Source organism: Augochlora pura, chromosome 6 (assembly GCF_028453695.1).
Source record: "Augochlora pura isolate Apur16 chromosome 6, APUR_v2.2.1, whole genome shotgun sequence".
Lineage (NCBI taxonomy): Eukaryota > Metazoa > Arthropoda > Insecta > Hymenoptera > Halictidae > Augochlora > Augochlora pura.
Window position 1 is genome coordinate 7,045,725 of NC_135777.1, and position 20,712 is coordinate 7,066,436.

Genomic DNA, 20,712 nt, shown 5'->3' on the forward strand with positions numbered 1-20,712 from the left:
TAAATTAGTATATATTTTTAATTTTATACTTTGTATAAACATTACGTGAAATCGTTTAACGCAATTGTTAAACGTAAAAGTTTAACGAGTTGTTAAACGAGTTAAATGTAATAATGCTCAAAAACAAACTGAAGGTATAGCGATTGGTTTTCTTTTCGGTCGTAAGTTTATCTTTATCGAATAAAACGTACTAATTTTTTTTAATCGAAGATAAACAAAATAAAAGATTCGATACGACTTGTTCGCGAAAGATTCGATTATGACTAAAAGCAAACGAAAGGCGCGGCAATTGATCACCCCACAGTGAGCGGGGCTCCGCTGCCCTACGCCACGACACGACGATCCTACCGTAAACACAGTTTGTCCATCTTTCCGGCCTTGAACCCTCTTTATCCTCCTGTTCTTCTTTTGACCGTCTTCAGAACCCCACCGGTTCCCCCCCTCCTCGTCATCGTATTCGAGCGTACCCGTCTTCGGCCTTCCTCCTTTCTTTTCAGCTTGGTTTTTCTCCTTGTCCTCCACTCGGACCCGGTCCCGCTACTCCCACTCCTCCTCTCGCTACCCCCACTCCTCTCTCTCCCATACTACTCTTCCTCGTTCGCGTATTCACGAGCGATACTCGAACGCTTCCCGATCCTCCACCCGTATATCTTCACCGCCGGCCCCCGCGGAGCAAGGGAGCAGAGGGACGGGAGAGCGCGAAGCGAGCAGGTAGCCGCGTAGAAGTCGGATCGTAAACGTGTAATATGTTTCGCTCCACCCTCGCTCGATTCCCTTCGTCTCGTAACCCTGTATCCCCACCCCTGGTCGATCAATCGTTCGTTTCACCCTCCTCGATCGCTGTTTTCCCTTGTAGCATCACTTGTACGTTTTTTCGAAACATTTCCTGCCATGCACGAGATGTCTGGATATATCCTGACATAACCTGAATTTTTCATGTCGCGTAGGATATCCAGGTAAACGGGCGAAGGAGAAACCCCAGAAAAATCTCACTCAACGGAAACTCTGGAGAAAACGGAAATTCGACTGCTTCGTTTCCAGGGATTGCGAGGAGACTGTAAAACCCATTTCACGCTAAGATGTTTGTATCGGTTTGTGCGTGCGACGAATACCGGTCGTACATGTAATTCAATGAGAGGGTAAGGTGATAATATAATACGTACACCGAAACCTCGTCTCGCGTTAAACCGCTATGTTGCATTCGCGTATCGCGACACAAATACAATGGTGTAAATAATTACAGAGTTATACTAACTTTTACACTTTTAGTGATATTTAAAGAGAAATTTAACAAAATGTCGTATTTTGCATATTTCCATAAAAGATTCCATATTACATGTAAAAGTTATTTTGAGCTTATATTTCTTCGCAGCAGCGCAGGTTATCTTCTTTAGCTGACGTTATTGTATTTAAAAAGAATTTCACAAAAAACATCATGTTTCTATATTCGAAATGATCAAAAATAAAAATATACAAATATTTCGTGAAGTTTTCGAACCGTTGCGTGGAACGGGTCTCGAAGTTTTCGTTTCCTGCTGCTATGTGATCGGTGTATCGAGAACCAGGCCTGCATCGAAGCACGCGCGAAGCCTTGTCGCGTAGACGGCATATAGGACGTAGGGCGTAGAGAATGAATTTAAAGAAGCCGCGCGCGCGCGCGCGCGATTCCCGGCCATCTAGGGAGGATCGAGGAAACCAGAGGGTATCTAGGAAGGTCGACGCGTGCGTCGCATCGCGTCGTTTCAGGCACGTACGCTCTAGTCAGGATGGAAAGAGCAGCGCGGACTACAAACTGCGACTATACTTACAACGAGCTATAGTTACGGCTGTATGGTTGTGTGGCAAGCTACGCGGGCAGGGTATAGGAGCAGGCAGGCAAGCGAGCAAACAGGCAGGGCGGGCAGACAGGGACGAAGAGAAATACTCGACGACCGTGGATCAGTGGTCTCGCGGCGGTCGAGCTGCACGGAGGTGGGATTCTGTGTCCGTTCTGGTCCGCGCTAGATTCGATCGAGCACAACGGATCGTTTCAATGTTTTTTTTTCTCTTCGATAACCTCCGCGTTCTCTGGCCGATCGCGACGCGAGTTTAATGCTTGAGCGAACCGCGATTAACCGCGTCGGTGGCACGGCATCATCGTACACATTCGCGAGTTACATGGGAATCGGAGATCTTAGTCGTCGGTACCCCATATATATCTATTGGTCGGATTCGGTGTACACACGTAGTAGAACCACGGGTCAAGCAACTCCGGCCATGCAAGAGAAAAAGGAAAAGACCGGCTGGGTGAAATCGGAGGATATGTGATCGAGTCTCTACGGATCGGAAACTGTGAGTACACATTTCGGTCTCTCGAAGTTTAACGAGTGTTTTTACGAGCAGGTCGCGTCGTTTCGTCGGTCACGATTTCGTGTAGACGTCGCGGCCCCGTTATTATCGTCTCGAATTGAGTACGAATACGTTTGCGAGAATTTGACAGGTAATTGCCTACGTTCGAATTTTCCTCGACGGTCGAATAATAAATCTTTCAACACTCGAAGCGATCGGGTTTCGGGGAAACCCGACCACAGTCCTCTCGGGACTTTCCGAGTACAACCCGAAGCGGTTGACCGATTATCTCCTTTCTCGGATAACCGAGGATCCCGAAATATACACACAGAAACGATCGACTAGGACGAGTTTACTCTTTGCAAACAAACGAACGTACTCCAAGTTTCGTGGTTCGACCGAATCGGCGAGAATACTGGCGACCGAAGGACAAGGGAGGTCCGCGTAGGGGAATATACTTGAAAGGGAGACCAGACAGGTATTTTACGGTTAAGAATCGGTGGTTGGTCTCTCGTCGCGCGTTCCCATCGGTACGCTCGTAAATCGTTTCTTCCAGTCACGTACGAGTCGCGTTTCACGCGGCGAACGATGTTTTGTTGTGGCTCCGGTGACCACCGTATCCTTGGGTAATTCGACCGATCACAAGGGTTCGAGCGTTTCGATTTGCAACGCGTAACGAAAAAGAAATCACGCATTGTCCCGATGTTCGTCGAATCGCTCGAAGCCGAGAGTAGCTCGGTTCGGACCAGGCCGGCGGAGCAGCGAGCCACGCAACGAGTTTCAACGATCCGTATAAGGAGCTGCTCTGCCGCCGGTTCCTCTCTTCTGCCAGTCGGGTCCACTCGATGAACCTCTCGAGCCTCGTTCCAACGAACGCGGCGACGGCGACGACCTAGAAAATGCACCTCCGCTCGTCTTCGGATATCTTCGCTCGGCGGATCCACGCGCAAATTCGCGAACGATCTCTCGTCGCCTGTCGAGCGTGTATACGCGACGCGTAAAAGTCACACTTTCTCTCGCCCGCGGCAAGGCAGCCACGACGTTCGGATTACCTTGCCGTGTGCGTCGACCGTCGAGAGCTAAGAACGTCAACCGACGAGTATCACGTGTCGCTTGCGGAACCAACAGATCGGACGGTTTCTGAAAAAAAAAGAGATTCCGTTCGGCAAGTTAGGGCGACACACCGCGCCCGTTGAATTTCCGTTTATCGCCTTTGTCGATCGTCATTGTTGTTCCCATCGATCGATAGGATGCTACTCGAATGCGGCGTTCCGCGTCGCGGAGCATCACGAATCCTCGACCTCGGCCTCGGTTTCGTTTTCGCTTTCGAGATCGTCAAGCCGCGCATCGACGCTCGGCCGAGATTCGTCGTTTAAACGACCGTAATTTATTGCCAGCTATTATACCGGTCCGGACCGAGTCCGTTGCTCCTCGTCGTTGATCTTACTCGACGAATAGCGCGCGAAACAGCTACGAAAAACTTGGCATACAATTCCTCACCTGGTCCCGTCGTTTCTCGACGAGAACAAGGGTTCTCGCGGTGATCAAAACTCCCTCTCTAAGAGGCTAACTCGTGGCCGAAGGTCGCGGCAGATGACCCCTGTCATCGGCGACGAACCACCTGTTTCCATCTGGTGTCTGTTATTTCGTCGTTGGTACGCAAAGAGGACTCGATTCGACTCGACGGGACGGCATCGACTCGCGTGCCGTGCCGTGGAGAGCCGCGTCCGCGTGACGTGACCATGTTTGGCGACCCGCTCCCATAAAATCTCTCGCAGGCCGTTCTCGCGCGCGCTCTGCCACGCGCGGCTACACTTTATTCGTTGGTACACTTGCAATTCTATTCGCCTACCGGGCCGAGGATAAATCGCAAATCGCCGCGCCATGGCCGGGCTGAAACCACAGCCGCGCAGCCCCGCGCGGTCAACAGGATGCTTCTGTCCCGCGTGGACCCGGAGGAACGAGTTGCACCGCGAGCAGATGCGAGGAGAGAACGCGAAGAAAGAGGAGAAGGCGCGCGCGAGCCACACCCTGCGAGGGGGATTCGCGCTGGAAAATCCGCGTACGGCGAACCAGCGGAAAGGTGGAGCTGACAAATTAACGTTTGATAATTGCCCGGTGACGATCGTATACTATTTTATTCTTTATTTATTTATTTGCGGAGTATGACTCTTTTGTCCGCAAATAAATTAATTTGCTACCAATTAAGGTGCGAAATACCACAACAAAATGCTAACACGTTTGGAAAATGGTTACTATTATTATTTAATTATTTAGAAGAAGAATGCCCGTTACAAAAAAATATATACATAATAAGGTCGCAAATTAACGGTACGTTGTACAAAGTAACAGTTCTATTCTATTTACTATTCATTCACAGTAAATTTTATCAAACGAATCGATCGCAAAAATCGTTTCAGAACTCGGCATATAAAAATTAGTCTCTCGCATCTAAAAAATGACATCTAAAAACGTTGTTGTCTCAATTTTGCCCTTCTGCGAACAATACACACACGGTGGTCCCCCTTTTCGAAGACGAGAGTGACCGACCAAGAGTTTCGCGTTATCCACCACGGGCGAAGAAACGATCTAATCTCGTGTTACCTCTTATCTTTGGTAATCAAAAGCCGAGGTGGAAAGAGTCTCTCGCGATACGAAGAATACGAAGGCGTTCGTCGAACGTACCAACAGCGCTAACGGTATTCTCCGTCGCCGACTCCTCCGCGGTCTTCGCCGTGACATCCTAGCGTTTCTCCACCGAAGCCACGAAGTCTTCTCGCGGAACTTGTTCACGGAATCGTTTCAACGCGAGAGAACCTACGAAGCGATCGACTAGAGTTTCATTCGAGCCTCCATCGAGTGTCATTCGAGGTTCTTCTTCGAGTTCTCTAGTGCGACACCTACGCGTTCTCCCCCCTCTGACCAGACCCCGATCGATCGATTACGGGCTATCTTCCTCGGCTGTTAATCTGACGCGATTAACACTGCGGCTAACGCGCCGTCTATTTTCCAACTCGCTGTTATCTCTGACAACGATAGATAAACAGAAGATCCGGAGACCGAACGGCACGTACGAGCAGCGTACCCGTTCGCTTACGCGCGTATGGCTACGCGTATGATATAATAGACGCGCGAACGGTTTTGTTACCTACATAACGGAGAATTGGCTATCATCGGCTACTGGATAGACCGCGCGTACGGCTCTCAGCGAACCAATACGGTAAACCGTATTGGTCTTCCGCTTGGCCTCGATCGTTTGCGGACATCTCCGTAACGGGCATTGCTCCGCTCCCGCGGATATATCGTTCGCCAGTTAGCGTCGCGTTTTCGCCACCCGATCCGCCATCGCGATTCTCCTCCAGCTTCTCTCTATATCGTTTCGCTTCCGAGAAGAAATATTTCTCTTCTCGATATTTCTGTTCGACGGAAAGTCTCTCGCCGTTCCTTAAAGAGTTTCGGGACCACCGTGGCGTCCGTGTATTATCGTACCCTCGGCCGTCGGGGCTTTTTAAAAAGTTTACCCTCACAAGACCACCTCGACGCCGACCGGAATATTTTACGTGGGTCGAAGGAACGCGGGACCAAACGATTTCGCCGATCGGAAACGGTGAAACGCGCTCCGCGCCACGCTGGAAACCACGGCGTCGCCGTTGGAAACTCGCGTTCACGGCCTTTCCCGCGAATCGCAAGCCGGCACGAAAAAGGGGAACGCCGTCTCTCCTAACAGCGCGACGGAAATACGCGGACGTAGAGCCGACCACGTGGGTCCGACGGCGTATTCCGAGGTTCTCTTCGTTGCGTCCCTCTCGTCCTTTGTCCCGCCTATCTATTCATAGAGGAGAAAGCGCGAGCTGTCACGGTGACGGCCGTCTCAAAGAGGACACGAGAACGCGAAAAAACCGGCGGGCCAGCGGCGCGTCGTCGACGATCCACCGTCTGCGAAGCCTCGTTGCGACTACCATTCACGTTTTAGGACAAGGAGAATTCGTTGCAATGTATACGGTTGGGGAAAAAAAGGGACTGGTCGATGTTGACAGTCTGTAACGGTCATGTTTTGAATGCGTCAATTGGACCTGTTGTTTACAATTCAGAAGGTTACGCCATATCACCGTGGCAAGTTACACGATTGAGCAGCAAGTTCAAATAATAAAATTATATTATCAAAATGAGTGTTCATTTAGTGAAAACTTTTTCCGCCCTTATTGGAAAATTTCAAAGTAGTAAATAGATAGAAAAAGCAACTTCGTTTTGCAAGTCTAAATGGATCATCCTGCGAGGAAAACACTGATCGACTGTTTCCTTGTTCGTTTCAGGTGCTACTGCGTTGTTCCGACATGGACTCGAGACGGGGCTCGACACTGATGGCGATGCTGGGTACATTGGTCGCAGTCTTGAACGCCACCGACGACTTTCGACGCATCTCCTACGATGGTAAGCGTGCATCCGTGGAAAACGATTTTTAGGTTGATTAATACACCCTTGAATGAGGATTTTATTATTCATAAATTTCGCACAGTTTAGGGTAATTCTAGAACAACTGTTAACAAAACTATACTTATTGTAATCGCTGAAACGCATAAGAAAATTTATCTTCAAAATAAATAGACGCAGCTAAGAGGGTTAAATATAAAAAGTACCAATCAGCGTCGCGTTATTTCATAACCCTTATTAGCGGGGCCCCTAAGAGCCAAGCGGCTCGCGACGCCGCGACTCGCCCACACGTCGATAGAAACGACCGCGCCGATCGAGCTTGATTCCGCCCGGTCGCCGGTCGGTCGGCCGCATCTAGCAACAAAGTTTTCTCGATCCGCGCGCGTGGGCGACTCGTCGCGGACGCGTGGCGGATGCGCGATGAAAAAGTTGGCGAGAGGCGAGCGGACCGCGCTATGGTTTTGGGCGTGCGGCGCGCAGACGACGCGTAATCGCGTAGGCGGCGAGCATGGCACGCGTCGGCACGCGTTCGAATCCTCTCGGCGACGCTTCGATTTCTCCACCGCGCGCGGTGTGTTCACGGTATTATCTTCCTCGTTGTTCGAACCAGGAGAGTCGCGTGCCGGTTCGTTTTCGCGTTGCATCGTCGATGCATCGTTTCCAGCATCCACAGCGGGTTTCCTTTGTTTCGCGTCGCGTCCTACGGCGCGACGCGGAGCTGCGCTTCGTTTTTCCTTTCTCCGAGGGAGCGCGACCGTTGCGCGTCCTACGTTGCGTGGAAGCTGGCCAAATCGGTGCCAGGTTACTAGACGTTTAACCCTTTCCAGTCGGAGCCATTTTAAGTGGTAATCCAAGATATTTCTTCAGACTTACAGTAGTTTCCATTTTATATAACCTGGAGTATTTTATATATTACAAAATTGAATTTTATGAATTATATAACAGATAACAGCTCTTAACAATTTTCTAAATATTAGTAAATTTTATAAAAATTATTTTTAAACGTGGCACGATCATTTTTAGCGGCGCCTGAGAGTCGCCGTTCGACCGCAAAGGGTTAAACTCGTCGCTTCACGATCCACGCAGTCTTTCCGGTTCGAGCGCAAGAGCGAAGCACACGGCTTGCGTACACACGGCTGCGCTGTGCTCTTCCGAAACAAGATCCACGCGACCGCGTTTCGCCGTTATCGTTACCCGTTGAAATTCGCGAACGTAGTCTTCGTTGGCTTGTTCCGCGTTGACTTCGAGCCGGAGCTATTTTCGAGGACGAGAGCGGTATCCGAGAGCCGCGTGCCTATCGATTCCTTCGGCTATTCGCGAGGCTATCGATGGAGAACGCCGTCGTTCGCCGTACGCGTTGTTAGACACTGATTATCGCGAATCGACGCGAATCGATAGAAAGGGGAACACCGTGCCACGCCGCTTCGAACGAGGATTGGATTCCAGCGAGGTTTCTCATTCGCGTCTTCTTTTTTTCAGTTTATCCACGGGAAAAGTGTCTTTTAGCACGAAAAAAGGCTGCGAAAAATACGCGAAATTTATACAAAAAGAAAATGTCACCTCGCTTGGTCGGTAAAGCGATTGTTGTATAATATTACGTTTAATGGATCGTTGTACAATAATACATTTATCTTTCTTTTTCTTGACTCTTGTATTTTATCTATCCTCGCGAGACTGAAACCGTACTATTATTTTTATCGCTGTTATTATTAACCTCTTAAGCACGGCAAATAAAGTTTTTCATAACTAAATTACCATTTTCCGTACAGCTACATATAGCATTAATTACGTACATTCTTTTCTTAGTGTATTGTACATACACACTTTCACTTCAATAATTAATAAAACGATTGAGCGAAGAAACATTCACGAAAGCCATTATAGCGTCGCGTCGTGTCTAAGAGGTTAACATGCTGCAACGATAGATTCAGACATAACCTGACACGATAGTTAGCTGCGAATACAGCTTCGATTACAGATTCATACGAGATCTGACCGTTTACAAAATAAGATATCTGTGCTTCGATCATTTTTATTCAAATTCTAAGGAGGCAACGTGTTGCCGATTTATTAAGTTTTCCCGAACACCGATTACATCGCGATCGTTTCCAGATAACGAGTAGGAGAGGGCGCTGCATCCACGGATCGCGAAAACTGCGAAAACCGGGTGTAGGCTTCGGTAAATCGACGCGGATGGAAAGACTGTGCGCGCGGGGGGAAACCGGCACAGTATGGAGAAAAAGTTGCGGAAAGGGAGGGCAATAGAGAGAGAAAGAGAGAGAGAAGGGTATAGGGAAGGGGTGACCGGTCGGACGGGGAAGGGGATCTCGGAGAAAAAGAAAAGGCGGAGAGTGAAGGGAGGATACCCGAGAGGCCTTCGAGATCAGGTTATGCTAACTGGGGCCCGTTCGTCCCACACGTATCTACTTATAAGCGCGTGTACGTGGTCGCACGGACACGACCGATGTGTCGCGACGGTATAAGATTTTGCGGTGTGCGTTTTGCTGCGCTCTCCGCTCTCAATGTTTGTGTTCGCGTGCGCGCCCGCGCAAGCGCACGCACCGCCGATGAACGAGTACACTGAATACGTGGAAACACGAGCGAGATATACGACCGGCCGTGATGCAGGTATCTCGGCGGATTCATTTCTCCTCCGCGCCGGCAAACCGGCTGAAAACTAACAAGACCAACGCGACGTGCCCGCGCCGGTGGAAAAATCGAGACCAAGACGCGCTCCGCGCACCGGCTTCCCTTCTCGCGCGAATAACTCGAAACGCTTCGGAAACTGGGAAAGAAACGAGGTACGCGACCTCTCCGTTCCTCGCGCGCCAGTTTCTCAAACGAGAGATGTCGTTCTTCTCGTCGCGCGGCGACCAATGGCGCGTCCGCGAAAAAAACTGGAAAATTCGAGAAGAACTCGCCGTTGGCCGCGAAACAAAGGGGTGGGGGAGGAGGGGGGACGGATCGGGTATAACGTCGCGATACCGCCGCGTTCCATCGACGTCGACAAACTAGTTTGTCCGGAAGAGAAAAAAGGATTTCGCGGAACACGGATGCGATCGTTGCCGTGATCCGCGACCACGGTTGCGATCGTCTCGCCGATCGAGCTCGTTTTCGATCGTTTTAATCACGTTGAAAGAATCGTTGCGAGAGATTGTACAAAACGTCGACGTGTGTTTCAGATTTGGTGGACACCGCTCTGTTCCAGCAAGAGGGGGTGTCGACGTACTCTCAGCTGCTGTTCGACGTGGCCAGACAGCAGGTTGTCGTCGGTGCACGGTAAGCGAGACGGGAGCCCGTTTCCGGGTTCGCAGAAGAAAAAAAAAGACCACGAGAGCCGTCTCGCCGGGCAATGTCGTGTTACGGAACGCTAAAACTTGGCGATCCGCCAGAGAGGCCCGAGCGGGGTGCCGCGTGTCTCGAGCGAAACGCGGTCTCGCGATTTCTCGGGATCGTCGACCGTTTCGGCGATCATCGGAGAGCCGGGGAGCGACCCTGGCGTAGGCAGGTCGAAGAAAATTTACAGAATCGATCGAAGATCGGCACGCTCGCCTTTCGAAGGAAAAAGACACGCTCGCCCTCGCGGTCTCTCGATCGATAAAAGTTAGTCGTTAGTCTCGACCTACGCGTGTCGTCCGGAAAGGAACGCGCGCGAGGAAATTTGAAAAATCGGTCCGGTTTCGTCGGTTGAGCTTCGCGGGTCGCCCGAAAGACAGCCGGCGCGAAATCCAGCTCGGTACCAAGCCCGCGATTCAGCTCGGACAGAAATAAAATTCGGTCGAGTTCCTTCCAGTCGTGTTTTCCCTTCGAGAGTGAGCAGAGACGGTCTCCGGTTATTCGGCTGCGAGAAAAACAGAGAAAGGAGAGAGGCGAACGTCGGGGGGGGGGGGGGGGGGGTCGAGACGGCGCCAAAGTGTCCTGCGCGCTAGTACGCAATCGTGTTCTTGTTCCTCGGATAATCGGCGCGGTCTCGCGCTCACGCTCTCGCGAGCCTCGCGAGCCGACAGGTAAACTGTGTGGGCAGCGTTCGCGTCGCGGTATCGGTACACAGCTGCGAACGGAACGGGCCCGTTCCTTGTTAATCGAACCATGGAAATTGGACGAAACCAGAAGGAAAACCGTGGCGCCCGACTCCCGGTCGAGATCCGCACCTCCTCGCCTCCCCGACACCTTTTGCATTCCGACTCGCTAATTGCTCGCGGCGCGCGTCGCCACACGCCAAATTCGATGTCGTTATTGCGACAGGTGTCGAAAAGACCCAGAATCGGCCGCTGCGCGCCGTTCGAAATTGTAGTCGTCGGGAAGGGCGATTAGATGCGTAGAACCGCGCGACACTGCAACGTAGTTCGAATCGAAAAGACACTCGCGAATCGTCGGACAATGCGCGATCGCTCGAGGGAGCCAACAGGAAGCAATCTGTTTCAATGAGACGGCTCGAACGTCGCACAGTGTTACGAGCAATGGACAAAACCCAAAAAAACTGAAGTCTAAATTCATTGTTTATTGTATCTTAAAATACTGATAAAGGAAAGTAGATTTTAATAATGACCACAGCTTTTTACCGAATTTTATGTTTTAGTTTGATTGTTATAAATTATATTGAATATTCCAAGACCTTCCAAGCTGTAGAATAATTATAGATACGTTAACGATTTTATAGTATGTCCGTGATATTTTGTGCATTAATTGAGAATTTAGTTGCTCCAGATGATGGAAATAGTCGACATCATTGTTAAGACGCTCAACGTCAAGGCATACGGCGTAGACTCTGTCTCTCATTGTAGTCTCATAATCAAGAATAACTATTAATAGAAGTTTGCTAAATCAACTTATTACACGTAGAGTTAGATAAAATAGCATCTCACTACGAACCAAATTACAAAAATGCTAAGAAACATGAATCAAGAGATAGAAAGCAATATTTAACAATAGAAGAATCGTGTCTTTAATCACCGAGTCATGTTCTGATTCAGACGTAGCTATCGTATGGCAGATAATTGATTTAAAAGACGTGTTTTTAAAAAATCGCAAACAGGTGCTATTTCTCTTTCTTTGAAAGGAATTTCCAATAAACCGATAAGAAGGTTTTTCAAATAAAAGTTAGTCGATGATCCTGTTAACAATAGATAGCAATAAAAAGAAAATACTAGTATACAACCTTGTATTTACTAAAAAAATTAAGATCACCTTAATTTTCGAAAATGAATTAGTTTAGAAGTTATGAATTCGATTCCGAACGCCCCTATACTTGTTACACTGCACGACGTCCTTAACCTCTTAGGCACGGCTGGATTTTGCGCAAATAAAGTCTTTCATAACTAAATTACCATTTTTCTTAATATACATTTTTAGGCGTCGTGCCTAAGAGGTTAACACAGTCGACGCCACGAGATTTTCGAGTTTGTTCGAAACACTGTATAGTCGTATAAACGATAGCTTCGGGTCGCTTGAACGTTACGGCAGAATGAGCGAAGCGGAAGAGGGTGGAGAAGAACCGTGGACAGACATTGTACAGTGGCGAATTACGCTGAAATCGTAGCTAAAATATGCAGTTGTCTTCGATTGGAACGATATTCATTAATTTTGAGGTTACCAATTACGAAATCAAAATTTCAAAAAAGATGGTGGATTAGAAGAAAACAATTCGTCGAAAAATGATTAAATTGCACAGTAAATTCGGTATTTTATTGTGTCTGACTAATTAACCAACAAATACAATATATATGTACAAATAACCAACTAGTATACTACCACGAAATCTACGTGTTGAATATTAGTTTCAACACGAAATCCATATGTAAAGAGATACGTAAAGAAATTATTTGAAATTTTAACCATGATTTTATCGAAATTTGTCTCCGTGCGTCGTTTCGCTACGAATATAGTCTTCTTCGTTTCGACTTTCGTTTAAAGACTTTCGGCTTTATCCTTTCTCTTGTTTTTTAGGGACAATCTTTACCGATTGACGCTGACGTCGTTGACGGCGCTGGAGCAGGCCGCCTGGCCCGCCCCGGACGATAAGACCAACACGTGCCAGAACAAGGGACAGACCGTCGAGGACTGTCGCAACTACGTCAAGGTGCTCCTCAGCAACGGCAAGAGTTTGTTCACCTGCGGTACCTACGCGTTCAGCCCTTGGTGCACATGGAGAGAGGTAGGTTACCTTGTCTTCCTCGTTCGAAACGATGGATCCCGGCTGACCCAGAATCTTTGCCAATCGATCGTAGATTGAGAACATCACCAGCGTGACCAGCGAGATGTCGGGCGTGGCGATGTGCCCTTACTCGCCACACGCCAACGTCACCGCGCTGCTCGCCAGAGGACCCACCGGTGGATTGTTTACCGGCGCGCCGACCGATTTCTCCGGCGCCGATCCCGCGATCTGCCGAACTCTCGCCTCGCCGAACCTTCGAACGCACCAATACGACTCCAGGTACGAGATGTTTCGGATCCCGGAACCCCGATCCCAGATCCGATCCTCGTCGTGACCGACCTACATTTGTGCGTTGCCTCTTTGCGTAGGTGGTTGAACGATCCGCAGTTCGTCGGCAGTTTCGAGACCGAGGACCACGTCTACTTCCTGTTCCGTGAATCCGCCGTCGAGTACATAAACTGCGGCAAAGTAATCATACATATTCTCCGTCCGCTCTCTTCTTTTCATGTTACTCCGTTTCTTTGTTCGTTAACACAGCGGTATTCTTTGTCTTTCCCCAGAAAATCTACTCGAGAATCGCGAGAGTTTGCAAGAACGATCGCGGCGGACAGATCATGATGAGAGAAGTTTGGACGACTTTCGGCAAGGCGCGGCTGAACTGTTCGCTGCCCGGGGAGTTTCCGTTTTACTACGACGAGATCCAAGGCGCCGTCTACCACGCCGAAGAGGGCATCGTTTACGCGACTTTTACAACGCCCATGTAAGTAACGAAGCATCCGCCTCGACCACGACCTTTCGATTTCTCTCAATCGGTTTGCGATTTTCCATGTCTGCGCTCTTGATTCCGAAGGGATAACGAAAAAGGTGGGTAAGGTGGCTCGACGGTTCACGACGTATTCCGCGTTCGATCCCAGAGAGAGAAAATAAATGGTGGCGGTACACACGGCTCACGACTAAACTCTCCGTTGTCGCGTATTTTTAGCAACGGTATCGCTGGCTCGGCGATCTGCGCGTTCAACATGTCCGCGATCACCGCCAGCTTCGAGGGGCCCTTCAAGCACCAGGAGAACTCGGGCGACGCTTGGCAGCGGGGCCCGGTCCCACACCGGTCGCGGCAGCGATGCGGAATGTCCGCCGATGTGCCGCCTCATCAGATCATCGACAGCCAGAGGTACCAGCTGATGGACGACGCGGTGCAAGCTACGACCCTCGAACCGCTTCGCGTCGCAACCCTAGAGAGGTTCACGCACATCGCCCTCGACCAGACACCGACCAAACTCCACCGCGGCGTCACGGTGCTCTACGTTGCCACCGATGCTGGGCTGATTAAGAAGATCTCGGTGCTGCCTAGAACTCGAGAAACTTGCGTCGTCGAGGTATGGGGCCCGTTGCCATCCCCGCCGTTGACTCTGCAATTCCTCAAGGACACGCAGAGCTTGTACGTCGGCATGGAGATTGGACTGTCGAGGTACGCGATGCTACGTGTTGTGCGCGATACTCAATTTATTAATAATTTCTCACTTAAAAAATAATTATTTGTTCAGTTTTGTCCCATTTTTCGAAGACAATCAAACACTATGCGAGACGATCGAACTATAAATTTCGAATACTTTTGAATTAAAAACTCTTATTTCTCGTTTACAGGCTACCAGCGGTCCAGTGCCACCGACATCGCAGCCGCCAGGCCTGCTTGAACGCCCAGGAGCCTTACTGCGGCTGGAACGAGCTGACGATGAAGTGCGCTTCCGCGCCAAGGCAGAATCACCTAGCGAACCATTGGCATCAGGAAGTCACAAAGTGTCCGGTCCTCACGGATCCCGTGGACGGTGGCTGGAGCGCCTGGAGTTCTTGGTCCGTCTGTCAGCACGGAACCGCGGACCACAGTCGATCGCATACCCATGGGCATCCGCACGCTCACCCGCACTCGCACACGCATTCGGAGCACGCGGAGGCAAGTGATCGTGTTAGGAATAGCGGTGGAATCGATACTGATATCATTAAACCTTTGCGGAACGTTTTCAGGTGACGGACAGCTGTCAATGTCAAACCCGAGAGTGCAACAATCCACCGCCGCAACACGGCGGAACGAGCTGCACCGGCGCCAGGGTCCGGGTAACCAATTGCACCGTGCACGGAGGCTGGACAGCCTGGTCGGCATGGTCCGCGTGCTCCCAGACCTGCGGCTTGGCGATGAGAACGCGTAGACGTTCCTGCACCAATCCTGCTCCTGCTTTCGGCGGTAGAGTCTGTGTCGGCCATGATCACGACGATATTGTCTGTATAGACCTACCGCCTTGTCCTGCGCCGATTAAGGTCGCGACGCCGTCTCCTCAATCCGGTCAGTGGTCGCCGTGGGGGCCTTGGAACGCTTGCTCGCGACCCTGCAACACTGGTAATGATTGACATTTAATATAATCATTTACGCGGTTGAACAGCCATCTTCACAACAATAACGTTACGAGTCATTTTCGGTATTCTTTTCACGCAGGAATTCGAGTACGTCGTAGAACGTGCGAGAATCCCTCGATGCGGAAGTCTGGCGTCGTCGAGTGCAACGGGTGCGACGTTCAGGTCGAGGAGTGCAACAGTCATCGGTGCGTCGAGACCAAAAGATATTCCGGGTGGACGCCTTGGCTGGCGGCAAACGCGACCGCTCTTCAGATCGTCGGAAACCTTGGATACATCGAGAAACGATTCCGGTTCAGCTGTCGCGCTCAAACCGACGATCCGTCGAGCGTCCGTGTTCAGCTCGCCAAAGAGGAGGAGCGTTACTGCAAAAACGATGGATCCTGCACCAAAGGTAGCCTCGGTCAGAGCGGTTATGGGGATCTCGCGGTGGAGTCGGGATGGAGCGAGTGGTCTTCTTGGCGTCTCTGCGATCGGCCTTGCGGTGGTGGCTCGCAGCGCAGGGTGAGCATCATTGTTTGCGCATCGAAAATACCAACGTTGTTCGACAAGCTTAACTACCTTCACAATAACGAGACATCGGTTCATAAAAAGATTGCCAATTTATGTTTTACATACGGCGTGTTTATTTTATTCTGCCAATTGAAATTACTTTGACATTAATAGTAAAGATAATAAAATCGATTTGCGCGTTGTAGGTCAGACAATGCGAATCCCCGCCCTGCGAGGGTGGTATGTCGCTCCAGACAAAAGCGTGCAATACGCATCCATGCCGCTCTACGAGTCTCGTCGACGACAACGGCGGGACGGTACCTGCGATTGCGGACAATCAGTGGTCCTCGTGGACCGAGTGGTCGGAATGCTCGGCCTCCTGCGGCTCGGGCGTTCGTAGCAGAACCAGGGAGTGCCTCGGCCCGGATGACTGCGAAGGGCCGCGTCTGGTCCGCGAAACCTGCGAGACGCCCAGCTGCGAGTCGCTCTACGGATGGGACACGTGGTCTAGGTGGACACCGTGCGACGACGATCGTCAACAGCATCGGAAACGCTTGTGCGTCGAGCCCGGGGACGGAGCTTGTTTGGGGCCGAGTCGAGAAACGCGTGACTGTATACCGGATTGCATGGATAATGGTGAGTCTCGGATGGTCTCGATTGGTTCGTTCGCTTCCTTGTCGTTTGTCATCTTGTCGCAAACAAACATAGTCCACAATCTAGCACAGAAACGTCCAAAAACGTACTTGGTCACTTTTGTGCGTTATATTGATGTGGCAAAATACTTCTCCACTTAACACTTAATAAGCTTATAGATACTTCTCTATTCCTTTTTAATTTATATCATACCATTTATAATTAAAGGAGTTTTACCTAGTTTATACAGATTATTATTATTACTATTAAATGTTTCAGACGTAAACGTGCTCCGGTCGAGCTTGGAACACTCGGGCGTCACGATCGGCGTGGTGGTTGCCAGCTGCGTGGTCGGGTTTTTGGTCGGTTTGGCTTTGACAGCCATCCTGGGCTTTTGCTATCTGAAGCGACGGCAACGACGAGTCCCGGGCAGTCCGCACTACGCGGCTAAGCAGAATCCCTATGTGACGGTGCCGTTGAAAGAGGTACGTTGGCTTGGAATGTCGAGACGATTGAGATTAAACCCTTGACTGCAAATTGTTGGTTTTTGTTCGTGTAGGTGAACGCCAAGCGGCAGCCCAGTTTCTCCGGCAGCACGAACGGTAACGGTACGCTCCGAGGAAAGAACAATGCGAACGTGAACGGTCTGGGTAGTCCGAAACCGTATCCGAAAAGCCTCGACTACGAGTCCGCCACGTTAAAACGCAACAGCCACGGCCAGCAACATATCCGAGTCGACCTGGACCAGGACAAGTACTACTGAAGCGATGCGAACTCTCTGGATGGAACCAGTAATCGCGGGAGCAAAAGGATCTGCTCGATGCCCGAAGAACCGAACTGTCCAAGGCGGGGATAGGTCGCTCGCGGGAGGATTAAAAGTTCGAGATTACGTATAGGAGGAGAGATCTGCTCGATCTGCTCGTGTCATACTCAAACAACAGCTACGGTTATTCTTTTTTTATTGTACAGACAAACGACTTCTCTTCGAGTTTAATATCGAACGAATTAGTGCCATTTGCATGGAATTGAACGAATGCGACGAACCCAACATGGGAGTGTGCATGTCCGTAGAATGTATGCGCGTGGATGCAGTGGATGAGTGGATGCGTTATGTGCGATCGAGGCACATCGTGTTTATTGGCTCACATTGAGTCGCGGAAATGCGCAAATACGCGCGAAATATCGGTTGAGAATACCAATAAAGCAACGACCATTCGTCCAGGTAGGACGAGCTGTGTTAAATCGAATGACGTTTCGTAAAAAATTTCATTACGTGAGAACCCCGGGCGTTATCGCTCACAAGTCGCGTGCCAATTGTTCGATCTTTTCGATCGCAAAATCCATCGAGGCTTCATTCTTAGGAGGTTGGCAAGTGACGACCATACGGAAAAAGTTTCCATGATTTTTATAGCTGAGCGGCGAGTAGCCGATCATCAGCGAACCATCCAGCATCATCAGCTCCTTTATCTTGGCCGTGATTTTGTACAACTTGTCCCACCAGTCCTTCGTTTCCTCTTGGCCACGCATACTCGGCGGCACGTACCTGGAATAGACAAAGTTAATTGAATGTTGCATTAAAAATCTGGGAGCCTTGGATGTTGAGAATTTCAACTGAGTAAAATGTTAAGAAAAAAGGAAAGTGTGTGCCGAGATCACAAAGTACTTCAAACAGCTAAATGAAATAGTATCGTTCAACTGGTACGGATATCCGATGATCGAATGCTCTAATTTCCGTTGTTCCACTTTCTACTGACCAGAAGCAGATGTTGCAGCACTCGTAGCTAGGGAGAACCAGCCGAAATCCTTCGCGGTTTTTGATGCGCTCGAAGAAGTATTCGGCGGCGTGCATGGCATTGTCGACAGATTCGCGAAGCCCTCTTGTGCCTCGAGCCTTCCACATCAGCCACAGTTTCAGTGTGTCCACCTGAGAAGAGTGTCCACGTTGACATCGTTTTTTACGTATAGGTCGTAACGAACGAAGCGACACGGATTGCAATCTCTGTTCTCACCTTCCTTCCGCACTGCAAGCTTTTGTCGCCCGTGTCCCACGTCACATCGTAGTGCTTGTCCTGCTGGAAGAGATACCTAGCGCCCGCGCAGTTCGTCTCGTGCAACAGATTCTTACCCTTGGTTAGGAACATCGAGCACTGGAACGGTGCGCCGAGCATCTTGTGCGGATTCCACGCCACGGAATTCGTGCTACGGTCGACAACAATGGAACATGATTAACCATAAAAGAAACCAAAACAGTATCGATCGCGTATCGAATTACATACAGCTCGATCCCCTTCAGCCGCGACCGGTACTTTTCCGACAGCAGCAGCGAACCACCGAGACAGGCCTGGGGAAAAAACGATATTTTAACATTCTCGACGATTGTTGTCGATTGCCCGATGCCATCGCGCCACATTTAATACGTACGTCGACGTGCAACCATAGATCCTCTTTTTTGCAGATCGCGGCGATTTCAGGCAACGGATCGAACGAACCAAGGACCGTCGTTCCGCAAGTGGCGTTCACGAAGAACGGCGCGTGTCCCTTTTTTCTTGCTTCCGCGATGGCGGAGCTCAGCTTGTCGGGTCGCATGCGTCCCAGCTCGTCGGTCTCCACCTTGTAGACGTGATCAGTTCCCAATCCGAGCCAATGCGCCCCCTTTGTGATCGAGTAATGGCCGGCCTCGCTGGTGAAGCACACCAACGGCGGCATACCCGAGAGTCCCTTTGTTTTTATGTCCGGAAACTTGTTGTACCGAGCGACCGCCATTCCGTACATGGTGGAGATGCTACCACCGGGGCAGAAGATGCCGTCGCCGTCCGGGAACGGTGGATAGCCGATCAGTTTCAGTGACATCTCGATCACCTGTCGCTCCATCAATGTAAACACCGGGGACACCTCGTACGTGTACCTAGAACGAGGGCGTGTAAGCAAATTCGATAAGATATCGTCACCGTAGGGTACGATACCACTTGTATTCAATTCTAATAATAATATTTATTCGTTCAACGGGACTGAAAGCTTTGCTATGTAGGACAAAAATACAATATCAATCGGACAGAATGCAAACGAAAGAAACGTTAAAACAAACAATGTCCATGTAATATGTAATAGCCAAGTAAAATAACAGAAATTCAGGTATCTAAAGATCAGCGAAAAACGCCAGGTGCGGCGTAAAATGAAGCTGAATGTTGTAAAAGTATAAAGTGAGGTACAAAAAAAAACTACAGAATTACTAAAGCGATTGGAAATAGTGAATAATTAATTTATATAATTATTACTGTCGTAGAGTGTGCGGTGGAATTTTCTAGTTAAAAGATTTCATAAGAGACTTTGTTAACGCAAGCAGAATAAGTTAGTCGAGCGAACGAACGAGTTGTTGCAACATTCGATAAACGAAGATCAGCTGAGACGTAATGCAATGCTACATTAGATTCAATAACTCGAACTATGTCGAAGTAGGCTCATTATTGCAGTCCTAACCAGACATAGTTTGCTTTTATGTTAGTGAGAGAGGAGTCTAATTTATGCTGGACATTTCTTTATCAAGGACGCGTGGCTTTTATAACACGAACCCGAGGCGATAGCAGACGAACCGGAGATGTATGGAATATTAAAAGAATTAGAATGGAGGCTGACGAAACAGATATAGCCAGACGGATGATAAAACTAGACTTGTTTAGGTATTTCTGGCGTCTCGAAAATCTGTCAACTCACTGGCTCGTGTTAAGTACGTCCGTTAACCAAGAACCCGCCAAGCCGTACATGTCTATGCCGGCGTACAGTTGATTGTGGAAATGCGGACTGGTTGTTTTCAGCGAGTATCTGAAGGTATGCCGCACAGCAGTCTCGATCTCCTCCTTGGTGGCCGGCTCTTCGCACAAGTCCATTGGTATACGATTCTTGAACGGAAAGAAACGAACAAATTTAGCCAGTTTATGTCGTCCCAATCGTGGTTTGGCGAAGTCGACACTCACCTTGAGATCCTCCGGTTGCACGAATTGCACGACCGGTTCGTCTCCCGACTCGTTGAACGCATTTTCCTCTCGCAGGATCTCCAGAATCCGGCTCAACAGCTCGAACTTATCTCCAAAGGAACGATCGGTGGATCGTGATCCTTCCATTGCGTATCAGAAACTGCGCTCGGGTTGAATCGAACGGGATGGGGATACCAGCAGCGCAAACTTCTTCCCCACCACGTTCGATTCGATTCCTCTTTTCTCGGTTCGTTTATTCGGTTACTGGCGAGAGTGTGCGTTCACTTTCACATACAC

General features: G+C 49.7%; 2 protein-coding genes across 2 annotated transcripts; one reads left to right on the forward strand and one right to left on the reverse strand.

Moving 5' to 3' along the window:
- Positions 1–1,846: 1,846 nt before the first annotated feature.
- Positions 1,847–17,691, forward strand: Sema5c (Semaphorin 5c). Its single transcript, XM_078182732.1, has 14 exons — positions 1,847–2,331; positions 6,642–6,759; positions 9,942–10,038; positions 12,706–12,913; positions 12,987–13,192; positions 13,282–13,381; positions 13,474–13,673; positions 13,896–14,381; positions 14,558–14,864; positions 14,936–15,305; positions 15,402–15,823; positions 16,018–16,447; positions 16,724–16,929; positions 17,004–17,691. Exons 2-14 carry the CDS (start codon positions 6,663–6,665, stop codon positions 17,205–17,207), a joined length of 3,333 nt encoding a protein of 1,110 aa, XP_078038858.1. The 5' UTR covers positions 1,847–2,331; positions 6,642–6,662; the 3' UTR covers positions 17,208–17,691.
- LOC144471046 (cysteine sulfinic acid decarboxylase) lies at positions 17,387–20,577 on the reverse strand. Its single transcript, XM_078182734.1, has 7 exons — positions 20,416–20,577; positions 20,156–20,340; positions 18,866–19,349; positions 18,721–18,785; positions 18,454–18,643; positions 18,199–18,368; positions 17,387–17,987 (listed from the first exon to the last, which is right to left on the reverse strand). The coding sequence occupies exons 1-7, from the start codon at positions 20,560–20,562 to the stop codon at positions 17,741–17,743; spliced, it is 1,488 nt and encodes a 495-aa protein (XP_078038860.1). The 5' UTR covers positions 20,563–20,577; the 3' UTR covers positions 17,387–17,740.
- Between the last annotated feature and the right edge of the window lie 135 nt (positions 20,578–20,712).

Bases quoted from the DNA above. Each gene is read 5' to 3' on its own strand.
- LOC144471046 (XM_078182734.1), bottom strand. From the start codon at position 20,562: ATGGAAGGATCACGATCCACCGATCGTTCCTTTGGAGATAAGTTCGAG. The intron at 20,341-20,415 runs GTGAGTGTCGAC...TTTCCGTTCAAG, and splicing joins TGCAACCGGAGGATCTCAAG to AATCGTATACCAATGGACTT. The intron at 18,786-18,865 runs GTACGTATTAAA...TTTTTTCCCCAG, and splicing joins ATCTATGGTTGCACGTCGAC to GCCTGTCTCGGTGGTTCGCT.
- Sema5c (XM_078182732.1), top strand. From the start codon at position 6,663: ATGGACTCGAGACGGGGCTCGACACTGATGGCGATGCTGGGTACATTG. The intron at 12,914-12,986 runs GTAGGTTACCTT...AATCGATCGTAG, and splicing joins CTTGGTGCACATGGAGAGAG to ATTGAGAACATCACCAGCGT. The intron at 13,382-13,473 runs GTAATCATACAT...GTCTTTCCCCAG, and splicing joins AGTACATAAACTGCGGCAAA to AAAATCTACTCGAGAATCGC.